The following is a 20018-nucleotide window of genomic DNA, read 5'->3' on the forward strand; positions in this document are numbered from 1 at the left end:
CCCACTGCTACAGTGGTTAGATGCCATCAGTCAACTGCGGCTCATATATAGTGAGCCTCTGAACGACAGATCTGGGCCTGGCGCTGTACTGAATCATCCATACTCAATCTCTGTCATATGCTTGATCACATTATAGTAGTCACTCAGTCTATGTCATTGAGGGTCTTCCTCTCATTTGCTGACCCTCTATACCGTTCCTACCATACTGTCTTTCCCAGAACTGATTCCATCTTGAAAATCTATCCAAAGTGAATGAGACAAAGTTTCACCTTCCTTTCCTCCAAGGAGCACTCTGGTTGCACTTCTTTCAGGGCAAATTTATTTGTTCTTTTGGCAGTTTGTAGTATATCCAATATTCTTTGTCAATACCAGGCATCAGTTCTTCTTTGGTCTTCCATATTCATTGCTCAACTTTCAGATGCATAGGAAGCAATATAAAAGACTATTGCTTGGATGAGACACTTTAAACTGACACCCTTCCTCCTAAGAACTTCGGAGAGGTTCTTGACAGATATTTCCCAATGCAACATGGATTTTGATTTCCAGACTATTCTGCCATGGGTGTTTATTGTGGATCCAAGTAAAATGAAATCATTGACAGCTTCACTCTTGTCTCCATGTATCATGATGTTGCCTGCTGGTCCATTAATGAGGATTTTTGTTTTGAGATGTAATTTATATTGAAGGCAGTACTCTTTGATCTTCTCCAGTAGGTACTTCAAGTCCTTTTCTCTTTATGCAACCAAGATTGTGTCATCTGCGTAACACAGGTTGTGGGTGCGTCTTCCTCCAAGTCTGATGCCATATTCTTCATATAGCACAACTTCTTGAATGATTTGCCAAAAATAGGCCTTGAATGTACCCAGCTAAATTTAAAGACCATTTTAGAAATAGATTTGACATAGTGAATACTAATAACCAAAGGCCAGACAAGCTATGGAATAACATCAAGGACATCATCCATGAAGAAAGCAAAAGGTCATTATAAAGAAAAGACCCAGATGAATGTCAGAAGAGACTCTGAAACTTGTAGTGCCATGAAAAGATGACAAAACATGGGGAAGGAATACTGAGATTAAGAGAACTGAACATAAAATTTCAAAGGGAAGATAGAGAAAACTAATGATCAAATGTGTAAGGCGCTAGAGTCAATAAATGAAAAGGGAAGAAAACATCAACATTTCTTGAACTGAACAAAATCAAGGCTCAAATTGCATCACTGAAAATTGTATTTACAAAATCTTGAATACTGCAAAAAAATATATAAGAACATGAATACAAAGACGCTATACAAAAAAGAATTGGTTGACACTGAACCATGTCAGGAAGGAGCATATGATTAAGAGCCAACAAAATTCAGGCTTCACTGAAGGCACTGGCTGGGGGAGGGGGGAAATAAAACCCCAGGAATTGATGAAATGCCATTTGAGGTGGTTCAGGGAACTGATGCAACCCTGGAGGTACTCAGCAATTTCTGTCAGCAGATACCATACCAAACTTCCAGTGAGTTTACCAGGCAACTAGCTTCCCTATTTGCTCCCATTTCCCAAAAAGGTGACACAATAGGCTTTGGAAATTATCAGACAATATCATTACTGTTACAATGCACATAAAATCTTGCTGAAGGTTATTTCAGAATTGACAGAAAACTGCCAGAAATTCAAGCTGAATGCAGAAATTCAAGGCACAAGGAATATCATTGCTGATGTCAGACATATCTTTGCTGAAAGCAGAAAACAGTTACTGTGTTTTATTGATTAGTCAAAGATATGTAACTGTGTAGATCAAAACAAACCATGGCTAATACTGTTGTCCAAACAGAAGGAAACACTGCATGGTTTAAAATCAGGAAGGGTGTGTTTCAGGGTTGTATCCTCTTTGCAGGTCTGCTCAGTCTGTATACGGTGCAAATCATTTGAGAAGCTGCCCTGGAGGAAGCACAGTCTCTAATAAAGAGAACTGACAAAATTGAATATCTATTTGGGGAAGGGAAGTATTCCTGTTTCACACAGTGCAGAAAAAGCAGAAATGGATCAGAGAAAAAACTATGGAGTTCCTAGAAGGTAAGATAGAAAAGTTATGTGCTGCTGAGTCTACTGCAATTCACAGTGACTCTATGAACAGTGAACCGTGCTCTGTCCTGAGTCAGTCTCACTGCCTTCAACATTTTTGCTCCTATTACCCCAGTCACTTTTGTCAGTCCGTCTCACCCAGGGTCCTCCTCTTCTGTGCTGACCTTCCCTTCCAAGTATGATGTCCTTCTCCAGGAACTGGTCCCTCCTGTCAACATGCCCAAAATATGTGAGACAGAGTTTCAAAATCCTTGCCTCCAAGGAGCAGCTTGGCTTCACCCTCTCCAGGACAGACCTCTTTGTTTTCTTGGTGGTCCATGGTATGTTCAATACTCTTCTCCAGCACCATAACTCAAAGGCATCTATTATTCTGTCATCCTCTGTCATTGTCCAGCTCTCTGATGCATAGAAAGTAATTGAGAAGACCACGGCCTGGATCAGGTGCACCTTAGTCTCCAGACTGACCCTGTTGCTCTTCAGTACTCTAGAGTGGTCTCTGACAGCAGACTTTCCCAGTGCAGTTTATCTTTTGATTTCCTGACTGCTGGTGCCAAGAGTGTTGATTGTGGGTACAAGCAAGATTAAATTGTTAATAATCTCCAACTTTTCTCCATCTCTCATGATGCTGCCAGTGTTCTCTGGATGTTAAAATGCAATCCATATTGAAGACTGCAGTCCTTGACTTTCTGCAGCAGGTGCTTCAGGTCCTCCTCAGTTTCTGCAAGCTGAGTTGTGTCATATGCAGGTTATTGATGAGGTTCAAATATTGATGCTTCATTCCTCAAAGTCCAGCGTCCCAAATGATATGTTCCACATGTAGACTGAAAAGGTATAAAGAAGGGATGCATACCTCATGTAGTCCTTTCTTGATTTTAAACAATGCAGTGTTTCCTTGCTCTGTATGGATGACTGCTTCCTGGTCTTAGTATAGGTTTTGCATGAGCACAATCAGATGTTCTCGAATTCTCATTCTTAGTGTCAGCTACATCCTAATTTCTACCAAAAATACACAAACACAAAATCAGCTCGTTAACCAGGAACTGACAAACTATTTAGGAATTCCTAAAAATTAAATAGTAAAGGCTTTTAATGAGCATAATTAAGAGAGTACAAAGAGACCCTACAGCCTGGGGGGTGGGGTAGGGGAATCATTGACAAAGACATTTCTGACAAGAGTCTAGTTAGAAAATCCAATTAAAAAATGGACGAAGAACCTAACCACGAAACTGCTTCCTTCTGAAACTTGAGCTGCTTTTGTCTTCATCCTGACGGTGTCTTCTCATAAGACTCAGGTTAAAGAGATGCCCTTCCAAGGAACAAAAGCAGAATCATCCCATTCTTCTAAAGGAGTCAAGTGAAAACTAGTCATAAAATCGGGTCTAATTCCAAGAGGAGGCTCTGGAGAAGGAAGGAGTCTTGGTTCTTCCCTAAGGAGGTGCCCAGGTGCTGACACACACATGTACATGGTTCACTAGCAAACTACTGTATCACGTTTAACATTTCACCCCGAGCCTGTCCATTGAACGTGCTCTGAGAAACTTGTGGTTTCTCTTTTTAATGCTGCTATCACTCATCAAGTGCTGTCGAGTTGGAACCAACTCCTAGCTGATCCTCCAGCAGGTGTGCAGAGGTGTACGCCACTCAGGAGAGACTGCATCTTACAGCCAGCGGTAGATTCAAACCACGAGAAAGGCCACCTTTAGGTCAGCACACCACAGACTACACCACCTGAGCTCCCTCTTTTGGAGGAGAAGGAGGAAAGGGAGGGGGGGAAACCACCACTATTATGCAAATACTTCACTTGAGGAGACTCACGAAGAACTGCCCTTGTTTTTTAGCTTCCTGATACCAAGTCAAATTCCAGCTCATGTCTTCCCTCCTTCACATTTCTGAGGCTTTAAAACGTCCTGGGAGAATAATTCTCATTCTTCTCCCACCAAGCTGCTGGTAAAATTTGAACACTGACATCTCAGTTAATGGCATGGCATGTTAAGCACTTTGCCACCACAGTCCCTTATTAGCCATTAGATGCTGAAAAAAAGTACGAGATAGCATCTCCTGTAAAAACAGCAGCAATTAAGGAAGATACTAGTGATGCTGTGAAAAGCTTAGACCTCATACACAACTAGTGGAGTTGTAAAAACTACAAACACCATGTAAAACAGTGCTTCCTTAGCTAAAAATAGAAAGTCCCATTCATGAGTGTGTATCCTAGAGAAATAAGAGCAGTGACAGGAGTAGTATGACAGCTACATTCACTGCAGCATTACTCATAATAGAAAAAGATGAAAATAAGTGTCACCAGAACAGTGGTCAAGCAAAATGTGCATACGTGATGTGGACACTATATAACCAGAAGGAATGATGAGTTGCATAATATCTGGTGGATATTATGCTGAGTCAAACAGACAAATGCTGTACGTTTTCATAAAAAGTCCAAGAGGAATTCAGCATTCTTTATTGGTTATCAGGGATGGGAGAGTGAATCACTTACTGGATAGTAAACACGTTAATTCTGGTGAAGAGAAAGGCCATATACAAGGTGAGGAAGTTAGAACAACACAGCCACGGCACTTGATGACAAAAGTATACAAGAACAATGGACTGCAGTAAAGGTTCTGGTGGGCTGGCGGTAAGGAGTTGTGCTGCCAACCCAAAGGCATAATATGACTGGCCTCCAACAGCTGCTCCTTGGGATAAAGATGGGCAGATTCCTCCTGTGTGATTAACTGACTCTGAAAATCCACTGAAGAGGCAACTATGAGTGGGTTCCAACTTGACGGTGCAGAACACAGTAAATGCTATTGAGTTACATGGGTCTGCAGCCACCATAATAGCAACCAAAAATGTGCTGGTTGGTTACAGAGATACATACGCTGCATAGATGAGGGCGGGTGTGTGGACATGCATGCATGTGAACATTCAGGTATAGTACATGTGCACACTTGGTACGTACTACATACATGTAATGGGGTACATGGAGGACACAGTTATAAAAACTACTTACATCCAAACACCTCGTCGGACTGAGTTCCTGGGCTCTGAGGTTAAGGACCACAACCTTGTGACATCTAGGTCAATCGGCATAACAAGGTTCAGTGCCTGAGCTGGTAAGTAGTGCCTGAATTCTTAAAAACTCATGAGGGGCCATTTAAAATACAGTGATTGGCATCTTCCCATCTGAAGCAAAGGAGAGTAACAGAAACCAAAAATTCAAGGATGCAACTAGTCCAGAGGTGTCAAGACCACACAAAACCTCTGATCTCCAGCCTGAGAATAGAAGAGCCAGCTGGTACCTGGCTAACGATTTAAAGGCGCACTGAGCAGGGGGCAAAATAGAAGGTCATGGTTAGAATGGAAGAACAGTGTAAAACAGAACTCAAGTTCATAAAAAAAATACCAGGTTTATTGACTAAAAGAGACTGCAGGAATCCCTAAGACAATGACCCTGAGATGCCCTTTAACTTGGAAGCCACTCCTGGAAGTTAACCTTCAACCAATAACAGATTGGCCTGTACCGAGTAACACCCCAATGAATGTACTCCTTAAGCAAGCAATCGTACATATGATAACAAACAGGCAACATGCCCAGAAGCAGGAGTGCGTAGGCAGAGAGGGGCAAGGAAAATGGAGGGACAGAACCTGGAGGAATGCTGACCCATCGTTGGCATAGCAACCACCATAATGGAACAACTGTGTATAAACTGGAATGCAGCACTGGTTTGTGTAAATGTTCACTAACAGTGGATTTGGGGGAGGGAAGAATTGACATGGTGAACCCCAGAAGCATTCTGGGAAGAAACACATAAAAGCTCATTAAAAAGACAGGAAAAATAGAAAAGGCCCAAATGGATATAAGAAGGGTCTCTGAAACTTGGATTTTTGCACAAAGTAGCTAAAGCAAATCAAAGAATAATCAGGTAAAACCTGGACAGAAGACTTCAAAGGTTCACTGGAGGAGACATGGTAAAGAGATGAAATGGTCAAAGACCCAGAGTTAGAAGTTTGAAAGAGAGCATAATTGGTATTTCTCAAGTTAAAAGAACTTAAGCAATGAAAAACAAGGAACTCATGCAATATTATTCAAAGTGGGTGACCCTGGAGGACATTATGCTGAGTGAAATATCTCAGTCACAAAGGGACAAATACTGCATGGTGCCACTGTTGTAGAATGGGTCTGACATCAGGGTGGGGTATGACAGAAAAAACTGGATAAATTATGTATATTGTATTGAAACAGATGAGGGAAAGAACAGATTAGAAGTGATAAATGATTGAGTATTATGGTTAGCACAGGAATCCAGAATAAGGTTGCATAGAGAAGTGTACTCGGGGTGAGGGGTGGGAGGAAGGGACGTGGGAATTGTATACTAATGAAGGAATTTTTTTTTCTTTTTTTTTCTCTCTTCGGAGGGCGAAGCGAGCTGGTGAGGAGGGGTGGGCAGGGAGAAAATTGTGGCAATGAATGAATGGAAATCCAAAACCTCTGTAAAAAAAAAAAGAACTTAAGCAAAAAATTCCATAGGCAGAAATTGGAATGAGAGTTAATGGATGAAGTAGAAGGAATACACAGAGGTCTTGAATTAAACAATCTGTTGATGTTCACACATTTTAGGAGGCAGAATATGATTAAGAACTGCAGGTACCAAAGGAAGACATAAGGTACACTGAAGAGGACAAAAGTCAAGGTTCCTGGAACTGGCAATACAAACTGAGATGCTTCAACAAAGAAATAATGCTGGAAGCATGCAAAAGAAACTTGGAATAAAGCCATCTGGTCAGCTGACTGAAGAAATCCATTACTAGTGCTCATTCTAGATTACTGAAACTAGTGGGCAATCATTGACATTACATGCTAGCAAAATTTTCCAAGGCAAATTTTGAAATCCTTGCAGCCATATATACAAATCCCAGCTTCCTCTAGTCTGAGACCAGAAGTACTAAAAAGTACTAGTAATGATTGCATATGCCGGAGATAAAACAGTCCTAGTTAGAATGGGAGACAAATGTAAGAGAGGGAACCCCTCAAATTCATTAAATAGGCTGGACTTAGTAGACTAATGAGGACTAGGAGAAACTCCCAAGTCAATAGAAAAATACTTGAAACTCAGAAAATTTACAAGAGGACGTGGCATGAGGGATATCACCATTGATGTCAACTGAGGTTGAAAACAAATTATCAGGTGTTTATTGGCTCTGTGAAGGTATTCAACTATGTTGGCAGTAAAGTAAGGATAATATTACAAAGATTGTGAACTCCAGAACACTTAAACATCCTCATGCAGAACGAGTGCATGAATCAAGATGTGGTCATTCAATAGAACAGAGTTCAGAACCAGAAAAAGTATGTGGAAGGGTTGTATCTTTTTTCTTACTAATCCAATCTGCACATCAAACAAACTGTGCAGCTGGGCCACAAGAAGAATATGGCATTAGGATTAGAGGATAACTCATTAGCAATCTACAATATGCAGATGGTACAACCTTTTAAAAAATGACAGCTTGAGTGCTCGCTTCGGCAGCACATATACTAAAATTGGAACGATACAGAGAAGATTAGCATGGCCCCTGCGCAAGGATGACACGCAAATTCGTGAAGCGTTCCATATTTTCGACCCTGAAATTAACCAGTCTGTAATGAAGGCTAACTCCTTTCACCTACAAATTTCGTCTTTGGATACAAAGCTAAGTGGATAGTCCTTACGGAGGGACTGTTTAAAAAGAGGCAGGGAAAATAAAAGAAAAAAAAATATGAAAAAAAAATGACAGCTTGAAACAATTAAGTATGGTTTAACAGGAAAATATGGGGGAAATGAAATCCCCACAACTGAACTAGTAAGTAGGAAAAATATTTAAGTTGTCAACAACTTCATTCTCCCTGAGTCAAGAAGCATCATCAATGGGAATAAAACCCCTGCTGTGCTGGGCAATCTGTGGCAAAAGATGACTTGGTTCATTCAGGTGAACTTACTCATCAGTCACTTCATAGGCATGCAAAGTTAGACAATGAAAAAAATAAGATGCATTAAAAATTTTTTTAAAAATAAGATGCATTCAAATTGTGTCATCAAAGACCGTCGAGTATCCTGTGGGGATGCCAGAAAGAATAAACAGAGGAACCTTAGAAGTGAAAATGATGAGACTTCATCTTGCTTCCTTTAGATATGTTATCAGAAAGACCAATCACAGCAAAAACACATTTGGTAGATAATTTAATTGCATGGATCAAACACAATGTATATGAATTGTATGCAAATCAATCAAATTTTTTTAAAAAAAAGTGGAATGATAGATTACCTGCTTCAAAGGGCCTTTTTAGCGTGTTGAGCAAAGATGTCACTTTGAGGACTATGAAGTGTGTGACCCACCACGTAGTATTTTCATAGGTCATATGAAAGCTGGACAATGACTAATAAAGACTGAAGAATTACAGAGGGAGGGGGAAGGGAGGGAAGAGCCTCAAAAATGAGGGAACCAACATCGTGGATTGACGCACTAGCCACAGTGGTGGACACAAACATCCCCACAATCCTAAGCCTGCCACGGGCCAGGGCAGTGTTTCCTTCTGTTTAACATGGTGTGAGGGATGGCGCAGGACAGGACTGGTTTCCTATCTTTTGTTCATAGGGCCACTATGAGTCGTACTCGACTCAGTGGCACCTAACAACAACAACAACCCATCAATCAGCAGCAAATCCTCAGTGACAACAATTCTAAAACCAGTACATACCTCCCGTCCAGCTTGAATTCAAACGAGAGCCCTAACAGCTTGCTTTAAAACACAGTGAATTGATCCTGTGTAAGCGAAGGGGGAAAATAAAGGTGGTCTTTGTTCAGACAGATCCCTCCTCTCACACACCAGCCGGCTGTGGTTATGTCTTAGATGCGAACATTTCTGAAGACTAGATGGGAAGGCTGTCACTGCCAAAGGCTGCCCCTGAGGGGACACGGACAGTGTCTGCAGACTTCACTCTGGGACTCTCAGCCTCTTTCAATCTCCACTGTTTTCCAGGCGATGGATTAGTTCAAGGCTGGCCTTCGTCACCATCAGCCCTGCTGCCAGACGGGCTGAGCGTGAGGTTGGAAGCGGGAACAGCTGGCACAGCAGAAACTGGAGTAATACTCATTGCCGCAGAGCTGGGCCTGCAGGATCAAGTCACAGTTGGCCAGCTCGGGCTGGTCAATGCACTCGCTGCCAAGGTCCCTCGGTGGGGCAGCAGCTGGTGCTGCAAGACAATGGAGAAGAGGGAGTGGTGAGGAAGCACCAGGAGAACGTTCTCACCATCACTACTCCTTTTTTAAAAAAGCCTTGTATCTGATAGTTTCAAAAAGTTAGTCTATAACCTTCTAATGTGTCTGTACCATTACCAACCACGTACTCACTGCCCATCGAGGTCAAATTGACTCATAGGCGACTCTCCAGGGGGTTGTCAAGAGGCTGCAAATCGTACAAGGGAAGATTGCCCATCTTTCTCCTGAGGCACTGGTGGATTCGAACCACCAGAGAGGCACCACCGTTGGGCTAATGGCTCAGTTCCCTACCAACCATGGCCATATATGGTTACCAGTGGTGATAATTTCTACCAACTGTTGGCCTCACACTGGCACATGGTGTGTTCCTCCACCAACATCATCTGCAGCCTGAGCCCACAGAAGACACCCACCTGCCCACCCAAATGCCTGTTAACTGGACAATTAGACATCCGGAAGTTAACTCTGAAAAGATTAATGACACTGTTGTGGCCTCCGGATTAGGAAGAAAGGAGGGATGATGCTGCCAGGTCAACCAGGTGCTGTGTCCTCCAGCTCCACAAAGTTGGCATCCTCCATCGATACCCCCTAGCTTATCTGAGGCACTTGGCAGCTCATCTTTCCAGTTTTCCCAGTTCTCCTGAGAGAAGACAGTGAGTCTTCTCAGTAAAGGGTTAAGAAAACAATCTCACTAATATCAGCCATACAGTAATGGGAACACTGCCCCCAGAGCCTCCTCCCTCTGAATTTATCGGCCAACTTCTGGGAGCATCTCTATCTGTGTTGTTATGTGCTGCCGATTGGGAACCGACTCATAGCTAACCCTCCGGCATGTTTTCAGAGGCAGTAAATGGAATCAGAATTGACTACCTATCTTTCTCCTGTGGAGCAGCTGGTACATTCAAACCGTGTACCTTTGGGTTGGCAGCACAGTTCCTTACCACTAGTTTCCCAGCGCTCCCTTCTCTGTCTCACAAATGTCTACTAACACTGTCTTGATTGACTCAGTGACTGGGGTAATGGGAGTAGGAGTGTTGGCTCAAAATAGAGCAGGTTTCAGAGCTGTTGTGCTTAGAGTCCTATGAGTCGTAAGTGACTCAGCAGCACACAACAGCTGTTGCTTCTTAGGACTCAAGTGGTTTTTTGAGTCACTTCCGTTTTCTCTCTGAAAGAGGCTCTTAGGGCTCACCTTCCCTTAAATCAGAAGCATTCTCTTCATCCTCTCCCCTCACTCCCTCTCAAACGCTGTCCCTAACCAATGAACGACCTACTGAAGTTTGGTAGCTCTATATCACAAGAGGCCTTACAGTGGTAATCAGCCTGCTTACATCAATGGCCAGCCATTGTCTCAGTTGTTCAGGGCCTGGGCTTCTTGCAGAGCCAGCCAGCAGATGACAAGCACAGTGGTTAAACCACACACTGGCAGATACAATATGGCCTAGTGGGTAAGGAGTTGCATTGCAAAGCCAAAGGCAGGTGCTTTGAATCCATTAGTCAGTTGCTTTAAGGGAGAAAGATGGACAATCTCCTCTGTGCAATTTACAACCCCCAAAACTCAGCTATGACTATTCTCACTCAACAGTACACATAATAAATTATCAACACACACACACGTATCGGGAACTCGGACAATGACTAAGGATGAGTTCGAGTTGTGGTGCTGAAGAAAAGTTTTGAACATACCATGGACCACCAAGAAAACAAATAGGTCTGTCTTGGGGAGGGTGAAACCAGGTTTCTCCTTGGAGGCTGGAATTTTAAAGCTCTGTCTCACATACTGTGGGCACGTGGCCAGGAGAGACCAGTCCTTGGAAAAGGACATCATACTCGGAAGGGTGGAGGGACAGCACAGGAGAGGAAGACCCTGAATGAGATGGATTGATACAGTGACTGAAGCAATGGGGGTCGGTATGTGAGAATTAGTGAGACGGGCTCAGGACAGGGCAGGATTCAGAGCTGTTGTACTTAGGGCCACTGTGGGTTACAGGTGACTCGATGGCACATAACAACAACATATGGAACTCTGGTGGCCTAGTGGTAAAAAGCTGCACTGCAATCCTGAAGGCATATGGTTCGAGACCACCAGCTGCTCCGCAGGGGAAGGATGGGCAGTCTCCTTCCATGCGATTAACTGCCTCTAAAAACCCACCAGAGGGTCAGCTGTGGGTCGGTTCTGACTCTATAGGACATGACAAACAACAACATATATATATATACACACACACATATACATACATACACACACATATATACATATACATACATATATATACACACACACACACATTATATATCACCTTATAAATTACTGTGCATCTGACCCAAGCCATGGTATGGTCAATCACATCATATGAGTGCAAAAGCTAGACAACAAATCAAACATCCCCAAAAAAGAATGCATACTTTTGAATTATAGCTTTGTTAAAGAATATTGAACATGCCCTGAACTGTCAGAGGAATGCACAAGATTGTTCTGGAAGCAGGGCTAGAATGCTCCTTGGAAGCTAAGATGGTAAGATTTCATCTCAGGTGTTAGCTCTCAGGAGAGACCAGGCCTGGAGAGACCATCATGCTCACTAGCATAGAGGCTCAGTGAAAGAGAAGTGCAGTCCCTCTACAGATGAGCTGACACACAGTGGGCTCAAACCCAGCGTCACTGTGAGGACAGCAGGATGGACTATGCAGTGTTTGGTCTGCTGCATGGGTTGCTATAAACAGCTTCAACAACAACTTAAAAATCAGCACCTAACAACAACACTAACAGTAATATTAAGTATCATAATGAAATTCCAATCTTTTTCTAAAAATAAAGGCAGACTTAACAGTGATACTGCTGTTGTTCGGTGCCATCAAGTCAAGTATGACTCATAGCGACCCCACGAACAGACCTGAATCCCATCCTCACCACCCTGTGCCATCCTCACCGTCTGACACGCTTGAGCCCACTGCTGCAGTCACCATGTCAATCCATCTCGATAGGGATCATCCTCTCTTTCATTGACTCCACCCTTTTCAGGAATAGTCTCTTCTAGCAACAAGCCCAAAGCATGAGAAATGAAGATTGGCCACCCTTGCCTCCGAGGAGCACTCACTCCAGCTGCACCTTTTCCAAGTCATACCTGTTCATTCTTTTGGCAGTCCATGGAATATTCAGTACTCTACTCCAACACAACTCAAAGCATCAATTCTTCTGTCATCCTTATTCATTGTCCAGCTGTCAGATGCATAGCAAATAATTTAAAAGACCACAGCCTGAATCAGGCACATCTTATTCTTCAAGCTGACATCACTGCTCTTCAGTATTTTGGAGAGATTCCCAACAGCGGACTTGCCCAAAGCAATATGTCTTCTTATCTCCTGACTTCTAGCACCAAGGGTGTGGAAACCATTGAGTTTCAATCCTTTCTCCACCTGTCATGATGTTGCCCAGTGCTAAGGACCTTTGCCTTTTTGATGGTAAGATGCAATCCATATTGAGTGAAGCACTTCCACCACTATGGCGGCTAGCATGTTGTGATGTTGGAACTCTATACTACAATATCCCCAAAACCAGCAGGGTCACCCATGGGGACAGGTGTCAGGAAAGCTACCAAGCTAAGACCAGAAGGAAGGGGAAACTGCTACTTAAAAATTACCCAACGAAACCCCTATCGGCCACAGCAGAAGAAGACCTGATCACATGCTGGAGGTGAGCCTCCTCGGTTGGAAGCAGCAAACAAGAGCTGCAACAATGAACTTGCTGATCCCAACCATCAGCCCTGAGGACGGCACAGAAGAGACACTTCACTCTGTTACACCCAAGTTCACCAGAAGTAGGCGCAGAATCAGTGGAAACGATTAGCCTGGTTGTTCAGATGGGGAAAGTGACACTTAGGAAGGTCACGCCCCTTGTTACACTATTGTTGTTGTGTATTGAGTCAGAACTGACCCATAGCTGACCCTCTAGTGGGTTTTCAGAGACAGTTAATCACACAGGAAGAAGATTGTCTTTCTCCCAAGGAGCAGCTGGTGGATTCGAACCACATGCCTTTGAAATTGCAGCGCAGCTTCTTACCACTAGGTCATCAGAACTCCACGGTGTTACATTATTCATGTTAAAATATTTGCAACTGGGAGAGTGAACAGGATTAGAACCAGAGTCTCTCAGACTGCAGACCCTGAACTCTCACACAGCACATGACCACCCTCAAGAACAAGCAAGTACGCTTCGAATGCACCCCTTCCGCTGCTTGAGGGCAGGTGCCTTGTACCTGGTGGGAGCACCTTCACCTCCGTGCTGCGGCTGACCGCCTGGCTCCCTCGGTAGGCGCTGCAGGTGTAGGAGCCCTCATCCCTGGCCCGAGAGTTGTAGATGAGCAGAGTGCCATCCGGGGACTGATGGACATGGTGGCCATCCGCCTGCACGGGCAGCCCGTTCCTACGAGGAGAAGGACACAGGGCAGCTGTCCAGCCCCTGGAGGCTGTGCTGCCCCTCTCAGGGAGATGTGTGGCTATGTCTGGAGGCCATTTTTATTGTCACACCTGGTGAGGACAGCACCCCAGGCAGCTAGTGAGGGATGTTGCTAACTACCCAACACAACGCAGGACAGGACAGCCTCCTACAACCCAGACTTACCAAGTTCAAACATCAAGGCCAACCTCGAGGCAGCTCAACCAAGGGAGAAGTGAGAGGGCCTAGAGGGGTTCACACAGGGAAGTGCTGCAGCCCCCCTGGGTCGCCGCCCTTGCCTGGCTGCACTCACACAGGAGGGTCTAAGAGCCACAGAGAGCCTCACCTGGACCATCTGATGTTCACGCCTTCCCCTGCCACCACGCAGAGCAGCCTGGCCGTGTCCCCCTCCGGCACGGTCACAGTGTGGGGCAGCCCTGTGATGGTCAGCTCTCCTGGAGGAGGGAGCGATGTCAGCCGCTATGCCAGTCCCCCCGGCCTGTGCCCCCCACCGCAGAGGGCCCACTTCTGCTTAGAACTTACCCAGGACTCTGAGCTGGACCCAACGCTGGTCTCGGTCCTGCCCGTTGAAAGCAACACACGTGTAGAAGCCGCCATCTTCCACGGCTACGTGGCTGATGACCAGAGAGCCATCAGGCCGCAGGTGGTACCTGGGGACACATGCAGTCGGCTGGCTCCAGCCCACGGGGGCACCAGAGGACCAGCTCGTGATCCCCCCGCCTCTCCCCAGTGCCAGGCTGAGCAGGCCACACCCCTCCACTGGGGTCTGGTCAGGGGTCTGTCTGCCTTGGGCCATCATACCCTCTTTTCATCTACTAGCTCAGCTTTTGAGCCAACCAACAGACAAATAATTTCAAATGTTCCAATCAAAACTCTGGTTTGGGATTCTAGTTTTTGCTTTGCTTATGCTGTAGACACAAATTCTGGTTCTGCCACTTGGGAGCTGAATGGTTGGTGTTCAGCCCTCTTGCCAAATGGGGTTAAAATAAAGCCTGCTGGCATCTGCTGCCCCGCAGGTTATACAATAGAGGACATGTTCTCAGTGTTAGCTCTTGGGCCCCAAGTTAGAAATGGGCTCTGGTTCTACTTCCTCCCTCAGCCAGCACCTGGACACCCGTCTGGGACTGCAGGTCACTGACCACACATGCTCTCGGAAAGCCCAGGGACACAAAAGCTGCTCCAGGAGCCCCAAGTCCAGCAGCTTCCACGCCCAGGGCCACCCAGCAGGCGGGGTGACTGGAGGCTGCACAGAAGGGAGGGGAGAGGAGTAGAGTAGACCTGGGAGGAGAGAGGAGCTGCCCATCTTTCTGCCACTCAATCACGGGGGGCGGGAAGCCTTCCGCACGGCAGGTCAACCGGATCTGCTGGCCTGGGCTGGCGTCCACCACCCTAGGCTGGTTCTGGTCCAGGCGAAGCCTATAAACAGACATCCCCTACCGTAAGTGGCCTCCCCATCCCTGACCAGGCTGGGGACTGGACCTCTGTCCAGCTCCCGCCCTGTCTCCCTCTCCAGATTCCTCATCTTCCTACAACCACCCTGTGTCCTGATTATAGCTCTCTGGAGGACATCTAACAGCCATGTCCCCAACAAGCTTCCCCCACTTGCTGACCAGCCCGACACACATCCCCCAACGTCTCCTACTGCTCACCCAGTGCACGCTGGCCTCAAGACCCTCTATGGTCACTTCTGCAACCCCTACAACCCTTCTGTAAACCAAACCCTTCCTCAAGGCCAGCTCCAGCCCCCTCCAGACCTCTCTCCTCCCCTCTGTCCCATTCTCACTTCCCGGGTCACAGCCTGGTGTCCACTGCACCCTCCCCTTCTCTCACCCACCAAAACCGCACTGACCCAGGGTGGGTGAGGCCAAGAGGGGATGGCACTGTTGGGTGGGTACCTGGAAGGAGGCCGTGGGTGTGCCTGGCCCCTGGGATCTCCCCCTCGGCCTTGGGTTGGGTCCTTGGGCTGAGGGAGGTGCCTCGGCTCAGCCTCAGGCAGTACGGGTGTGTCACCTCCTGAGGCAGGGAGGAACAAGGGGTGAGTTGGGAGGAGATGGTGCAGGGATGGGTCAAGAGGCAGGCAGAGGACAAGCAAAGGATGGGGGTCCCAGGGCCAGGCAGTCCCTCCTGGAGTCACCAGCAAGGAGCAGCCTAGCACTTTCACTCCACCCCATGAGGGCCCAATGAGGGGCACCTATGACATGAAGCTGGATCGTCTGGGAGTCACGAGCTGGCCTGGTGCTGCCACAGCTATAGGTGCCAGTGTCCTCTGCTTGAAGGGGGTTGATGATCAGGGAGCCATCAGCCTGCAGCTTGTGCCTGGATTGGGGCAGAGGCTGAGCTCCTGGCTCTGGGCTCTTGGGGCAGCAATGATCCCTGGGCCTCACTCAGGTGTTCTCACCAGGGGCTCCCTCCACTCTCCCTGGGCCTCTCCCCAGTGCTCCCACCAGGGGCTCCCTCCACTCTCCCTGGGCCTTTCCCCAATGCTCCCACCAGGGGCTCCCTCCACTCTCCCTGGGCCTTTCCCCAATGCTCCCACCAGGGGCTCCCTCCACTCTCCCTGGGCCTTTCCCCAGTGCTCCCACCAGGGGCTCCCTCCACTCTCCCTGGGAGACCTGTGGGCTGCTGCTGGGGAAGGACTCACACACACTTACTCACTCACCTGTCAGAAGAGATAGGCCTGCCATCCTTCAGCCACCCCGTATGGGGGTCCAGGGAGGTATCATCTGGGCATAAGAGCCGCACTGAGTGCCCCAGGACAGCCTGCATCAGGGCTGGTTCAGAGCTGGTCAAGCTGATCCTGGAAGAGTGGCACATGAGTGTGACCAGACTAGGGGCCAGCCCTGCAGCCACCACAGCAGGATCAGTGACCATCATGTCACCGGCACTTAGGAGGACACATGGAAGAACCCAAAGGACCCAGGAGTCTGTCCCTGAGGCCCCAGCACCCCCAGCAACCAACCCCAGGCATTTCTGCTTCAACCTGGCACTTCAGCAGTGCGGGTGGGGAAGGCACATAGGGCTTCATGTAGGGAATTAAACACCACGCTTGACCTCTTTGGAATTCAAAGTTCAGGTTGTTTTGTGTTGTTTTTTTTTTATTTTTATTTTATTATTTTTGTATGAATGTACCGTCAAATCAGACCTGACTGGTGGTACAAGAGGAGATTGTCCCCCCTTCCCCGGCAGAGCATTTGGTGGATTCTAACCGTGCACCTCTGGGACTGTAGTTGCAGCTCCTTACCACTAGGCCACCAGAGCTCCCCTAAAGTTCAGGTTTTTTAAATTTTATTTTTAATCTGCCCAGATCCTTCATGTGACATCCTCTCAAGATTCACAATGGATCAGCCTCCCACTGAACCTGTATACTCTGCAGGGCAGGAAACCCCGTCACCGTGTAAGCAGAGAGGAGCGAAGGCTCTGAGGGGTGGGCCGGCCGGCTTGCCTCGCACACAGCATGCACAAGCCAGAGGGGCCCCAGGTGCAGGGGGAGACAGTGCAGTGGCGCGTCCTGGTCCCACCACCTGATAGGCACCTGGCCTGGCACAAATCTGGTCTCCAAGGCCTCAACAGGGTTGCTGGAAGCTAGAGATTAGGGAGGGAGAAGCTGGCCCCTGGGGCTTCAGCTCATACAAGCCCAGCCTCCTACCTGGGGCAGGTGGGCCTCACCTGTACGAGGAGCTTCCAGAGGGCAGGGCCGGCTGCCTGGCATCCCCGCCCAGGCCAGAGCCACTGGGGCTGTGTTCCTGGCTGCGGGCAGCCTCCCCCAGCCCAGTCTCTTGGTCCTGCCACCAGAGGCTGCTCGAAGGCCCGGGCCTCCTCTGGGCTGTGGCCTCCAGGCTGTGCTGGCCGGGCTCATGCTGGCCTCCAGGATCCCCATGGTGGTGGGTGCTCGGGACGGAGGCTTCAGGCTGGAGTCCGTGGCAGCTGCTCATGCACTCCTCCTCCGAGGCGAAGTTATTGGCATTGCCATGACAGCCACCGTACCAGAAGCGGTTACACCGGCCCACGGAGGGGATGAAGTACCAGCGGGCAGCCCAGTCGGCACAGGAGCCAAGGGCACTGGGCAGCAGGCAGCGCACGGGGAAGGCTGGGGGTAAGAAGGACTCCAGTCACAAGATGTGAAATAAGAAAGCGACCAGTACTGTCCCTTGGAGCCCTGCTCCGGAGCTCCCCCACCTCACAGCCTCAGCACTTAACAGCTGACAGGAAAGCACAGTGGTCTGCAGCCCAGAGCTGCCTGGGCTGGAGTCACAGCAGCCAGAAATCCCAGCTCACTACTCAGGGTAGCAGCAGTCAAGAAACCAAAACAAGGGCTGCACTGGAGAAATCTGCTGTCAAGGACCTCTCCAAAGTGCTAAAGAGCAATGATATCCATTTAAAGACTAAGGTGCACCTGATCCAGGCCATGGATTTTCAATTCATATGCATCTGGAAGCTGAATACTAAATAAGGATGACAGAAGAATTGATGCTTTTGCATTATGGCGTTGAAGAAGAATACTGAATATCTCATGGACTGCCCAAAGAACAAACAAGTCTGTCTTGGAGCAAATGAAACCAGAGTGCTTCTTAGAGAAAAGGATGGTGAAACTTCATCTCACATCTTTGGAAAAGGACACCATGCTGGAAGAGTGGAGAGTCAGAGAAAGAGAGGAAGGCCCTCAACAAGATGGAATAACACAGTGATTGTTGCAATGAGCATACTGGAGGTTGTGAGGATGTGAGAGGATAGGACACAGGTGGATCTGTCATCCATAGGGTCACTCTGAGCCACAGTCGCCTCAATGGCATCTAACACCACCTCCACCAGATGGCCTGACGCAGAGCCCCTGGTGTACCCTGAGCAAACCTGGGTGTGAGTCTGAAGTGCTTACCCAGCGCAGGGTGAGGCGGCCTAAGGAGGTGCCCAGCAGGTGCCCCTGCTCCCAGGCCCTCACAGTGGTCCCTGAATCCAGGTCAGTCCTGCCAGTCTGTCAGCCAAGCTCCCAGCACTCCCTGCGAGAACTCTCACTCCAGACCTGATAGCTGGTCAGAGCTCAACACCAGTCAACCGGTGTTAAGTTGGCCTCCTGAAGAACCTGAGCTCCAGGCAACTTCTGACAATCTCGCCCTTGGTGTCAGCAGGTCCCCATGTCCCCTGCCCTCTAGCCTGCGACCACCCCCAGTCCCATCTCCCTAAAAAGCACAGCCTCCACTGTCAACTGCATCCCAGCCAAGTCAGGACATCTTCCCCATCCAGGCACTGGAGGCCCTGAGCTGACTTTGGAGGGGCCAGTCACTGGAGGAGCTTAGGTCCCAGAGCCAGGATAGGTGTCCTTCCCCCAGGACCCACCCTCAGCCTCTCGCTGTCTGCTAGGAAGGCCTGGGGCATGTGTTCAGATGGTGAACAGTAAATCAAGGTCCTGGCCTGGTCCAAACATAATTGTGGAAGACATGAAAACAGACATGAATGCAGAACTGAGCCAGGAGGGAAGTGCTGGGCTTTGTGTTGGGGCTGGTGGCACAGAGGCCCAGGATGTAGGGGTGTCCACTCACCATAGCTGGGCTTCCCCACACAGCCTTCCCCAAGAGGACCTGCTGCAGAAGCCACATTGTCATAGCAGCAGCCGAACTGGGTGCCCCGGCACTCGCTGGGCTGGCTCTGCTGGGCCTGGGGCTGGTGAGCCTGGGAGACCTAGGGAGGAAGCCCACCTAGGAAGTTGGGAAGAGTACCAAGCTCTCTGTGGGGGCTCTGTGCTGGCTTGTGGGGGGAGGGTGGCAGGAAGGACAGAGTGAGAGCACAGCATGTATGCCCCCACCCAGAGCCCATACTAGCCCTGAAGGCCCTGGGCTCAGAGGGATACCTAGGTAGGTGGCCTGCAGGGCCCTCCCTTCTCAAAGGCCAATGCTTTGAAGACCTTGGATCACAGTAACCTTGCGCAGGTTCAGGGCTGGACCTCTGCCCCCCCCCCACATGCATATGCAAACACACACACACACACACACACACACACACTCTTAAATTAGACACTTACCATGGAAGCTGATGCTCTCGACCCCGGCCTGTTCCGTGTGTTGTCACTACCCTGTGACCTTGCACAGCCAGCCTGGTGGGGCCCCTGGGCCACAGACACCCCGTCGGGGCAGCACCCATACCTAGAAGAAATCATCACGTTAAGCACTCCCTCCCTCATCCTGTGCTCATCCCTGAGCCACCAGCACCCAGGATGCAGGTTCTGAGACTCCCCAGACTGGAGACTGAGCAGG

General features: G+C 48.1%; 1 protein-coding gene across 1 annotated transcript in view; it reads right to left on the minus strand.

Annotated features, from left to right (window-relative positions):
- Window positions 1–9119: 9119 nt before the first annotated feature.
- The window catches only part of PAPLN (papilin, proteoglycan-like sulfated glycoprotein), a 37482-nt gene continuing 26583 nt past the window's right edge, over window positions 9120–20018 (minus strand). Inside the window, exons 16-26 of the mRNA XM_006884790.1 lie at window positions 19787–19907; window positions 19308–19446; window positions 17440–17860; window positions 16433–16570; window positions 15965–16089; window positions 15669–15786; window positions 15052–15189; window positions 14296–14423; window positions 14099–14207; window positions 13574–13740; window positions 9120–9298 (exon numbers count right to left, since the gene is read on the minus strand). Coding sequence (XP_006884852.1) covers window positions 9120–9298; window positions 13574–13740; window positions 14099–14207; window positions 14296–14423; window positions 15052–15189; window positions 15669–15786; window positions 15965–16089; window positions 16433–16570; window positions 17440–17860; window positions 19308–19446; window positions 19787–19907 — 1783 coding nt within the window. The remainder of the gene's footprint in view (window positions 9299–13573; window positions 13741–14098; window positions 14208–14295; window positions 14424–15051; window positions 15190–15668; window positions 15787–15964; window positions 16090–16432; window positions 16571–17439; window positions 17861–19307; window positions 19447–19786; window positions 19908–20018) is intronic.

Source organism: Elephantulus edwardii, unplaced genomic scaffold (genome assembly GCF_000299155.1).
Source record: "Elephantulus edwardii isolate Elephantulus edwardi_28Jun2011 unplaced genomic scaffold, EleEdw1.0 scaffold00037, whole genome shotgun sequence".
Classification (NCBI taxonomy): Eukaryota; Metazoa; Chordata; class Mammalia; order Macroscelidea; family Macroscelididae; genus Elephantulus; species Elephantulus edwardii.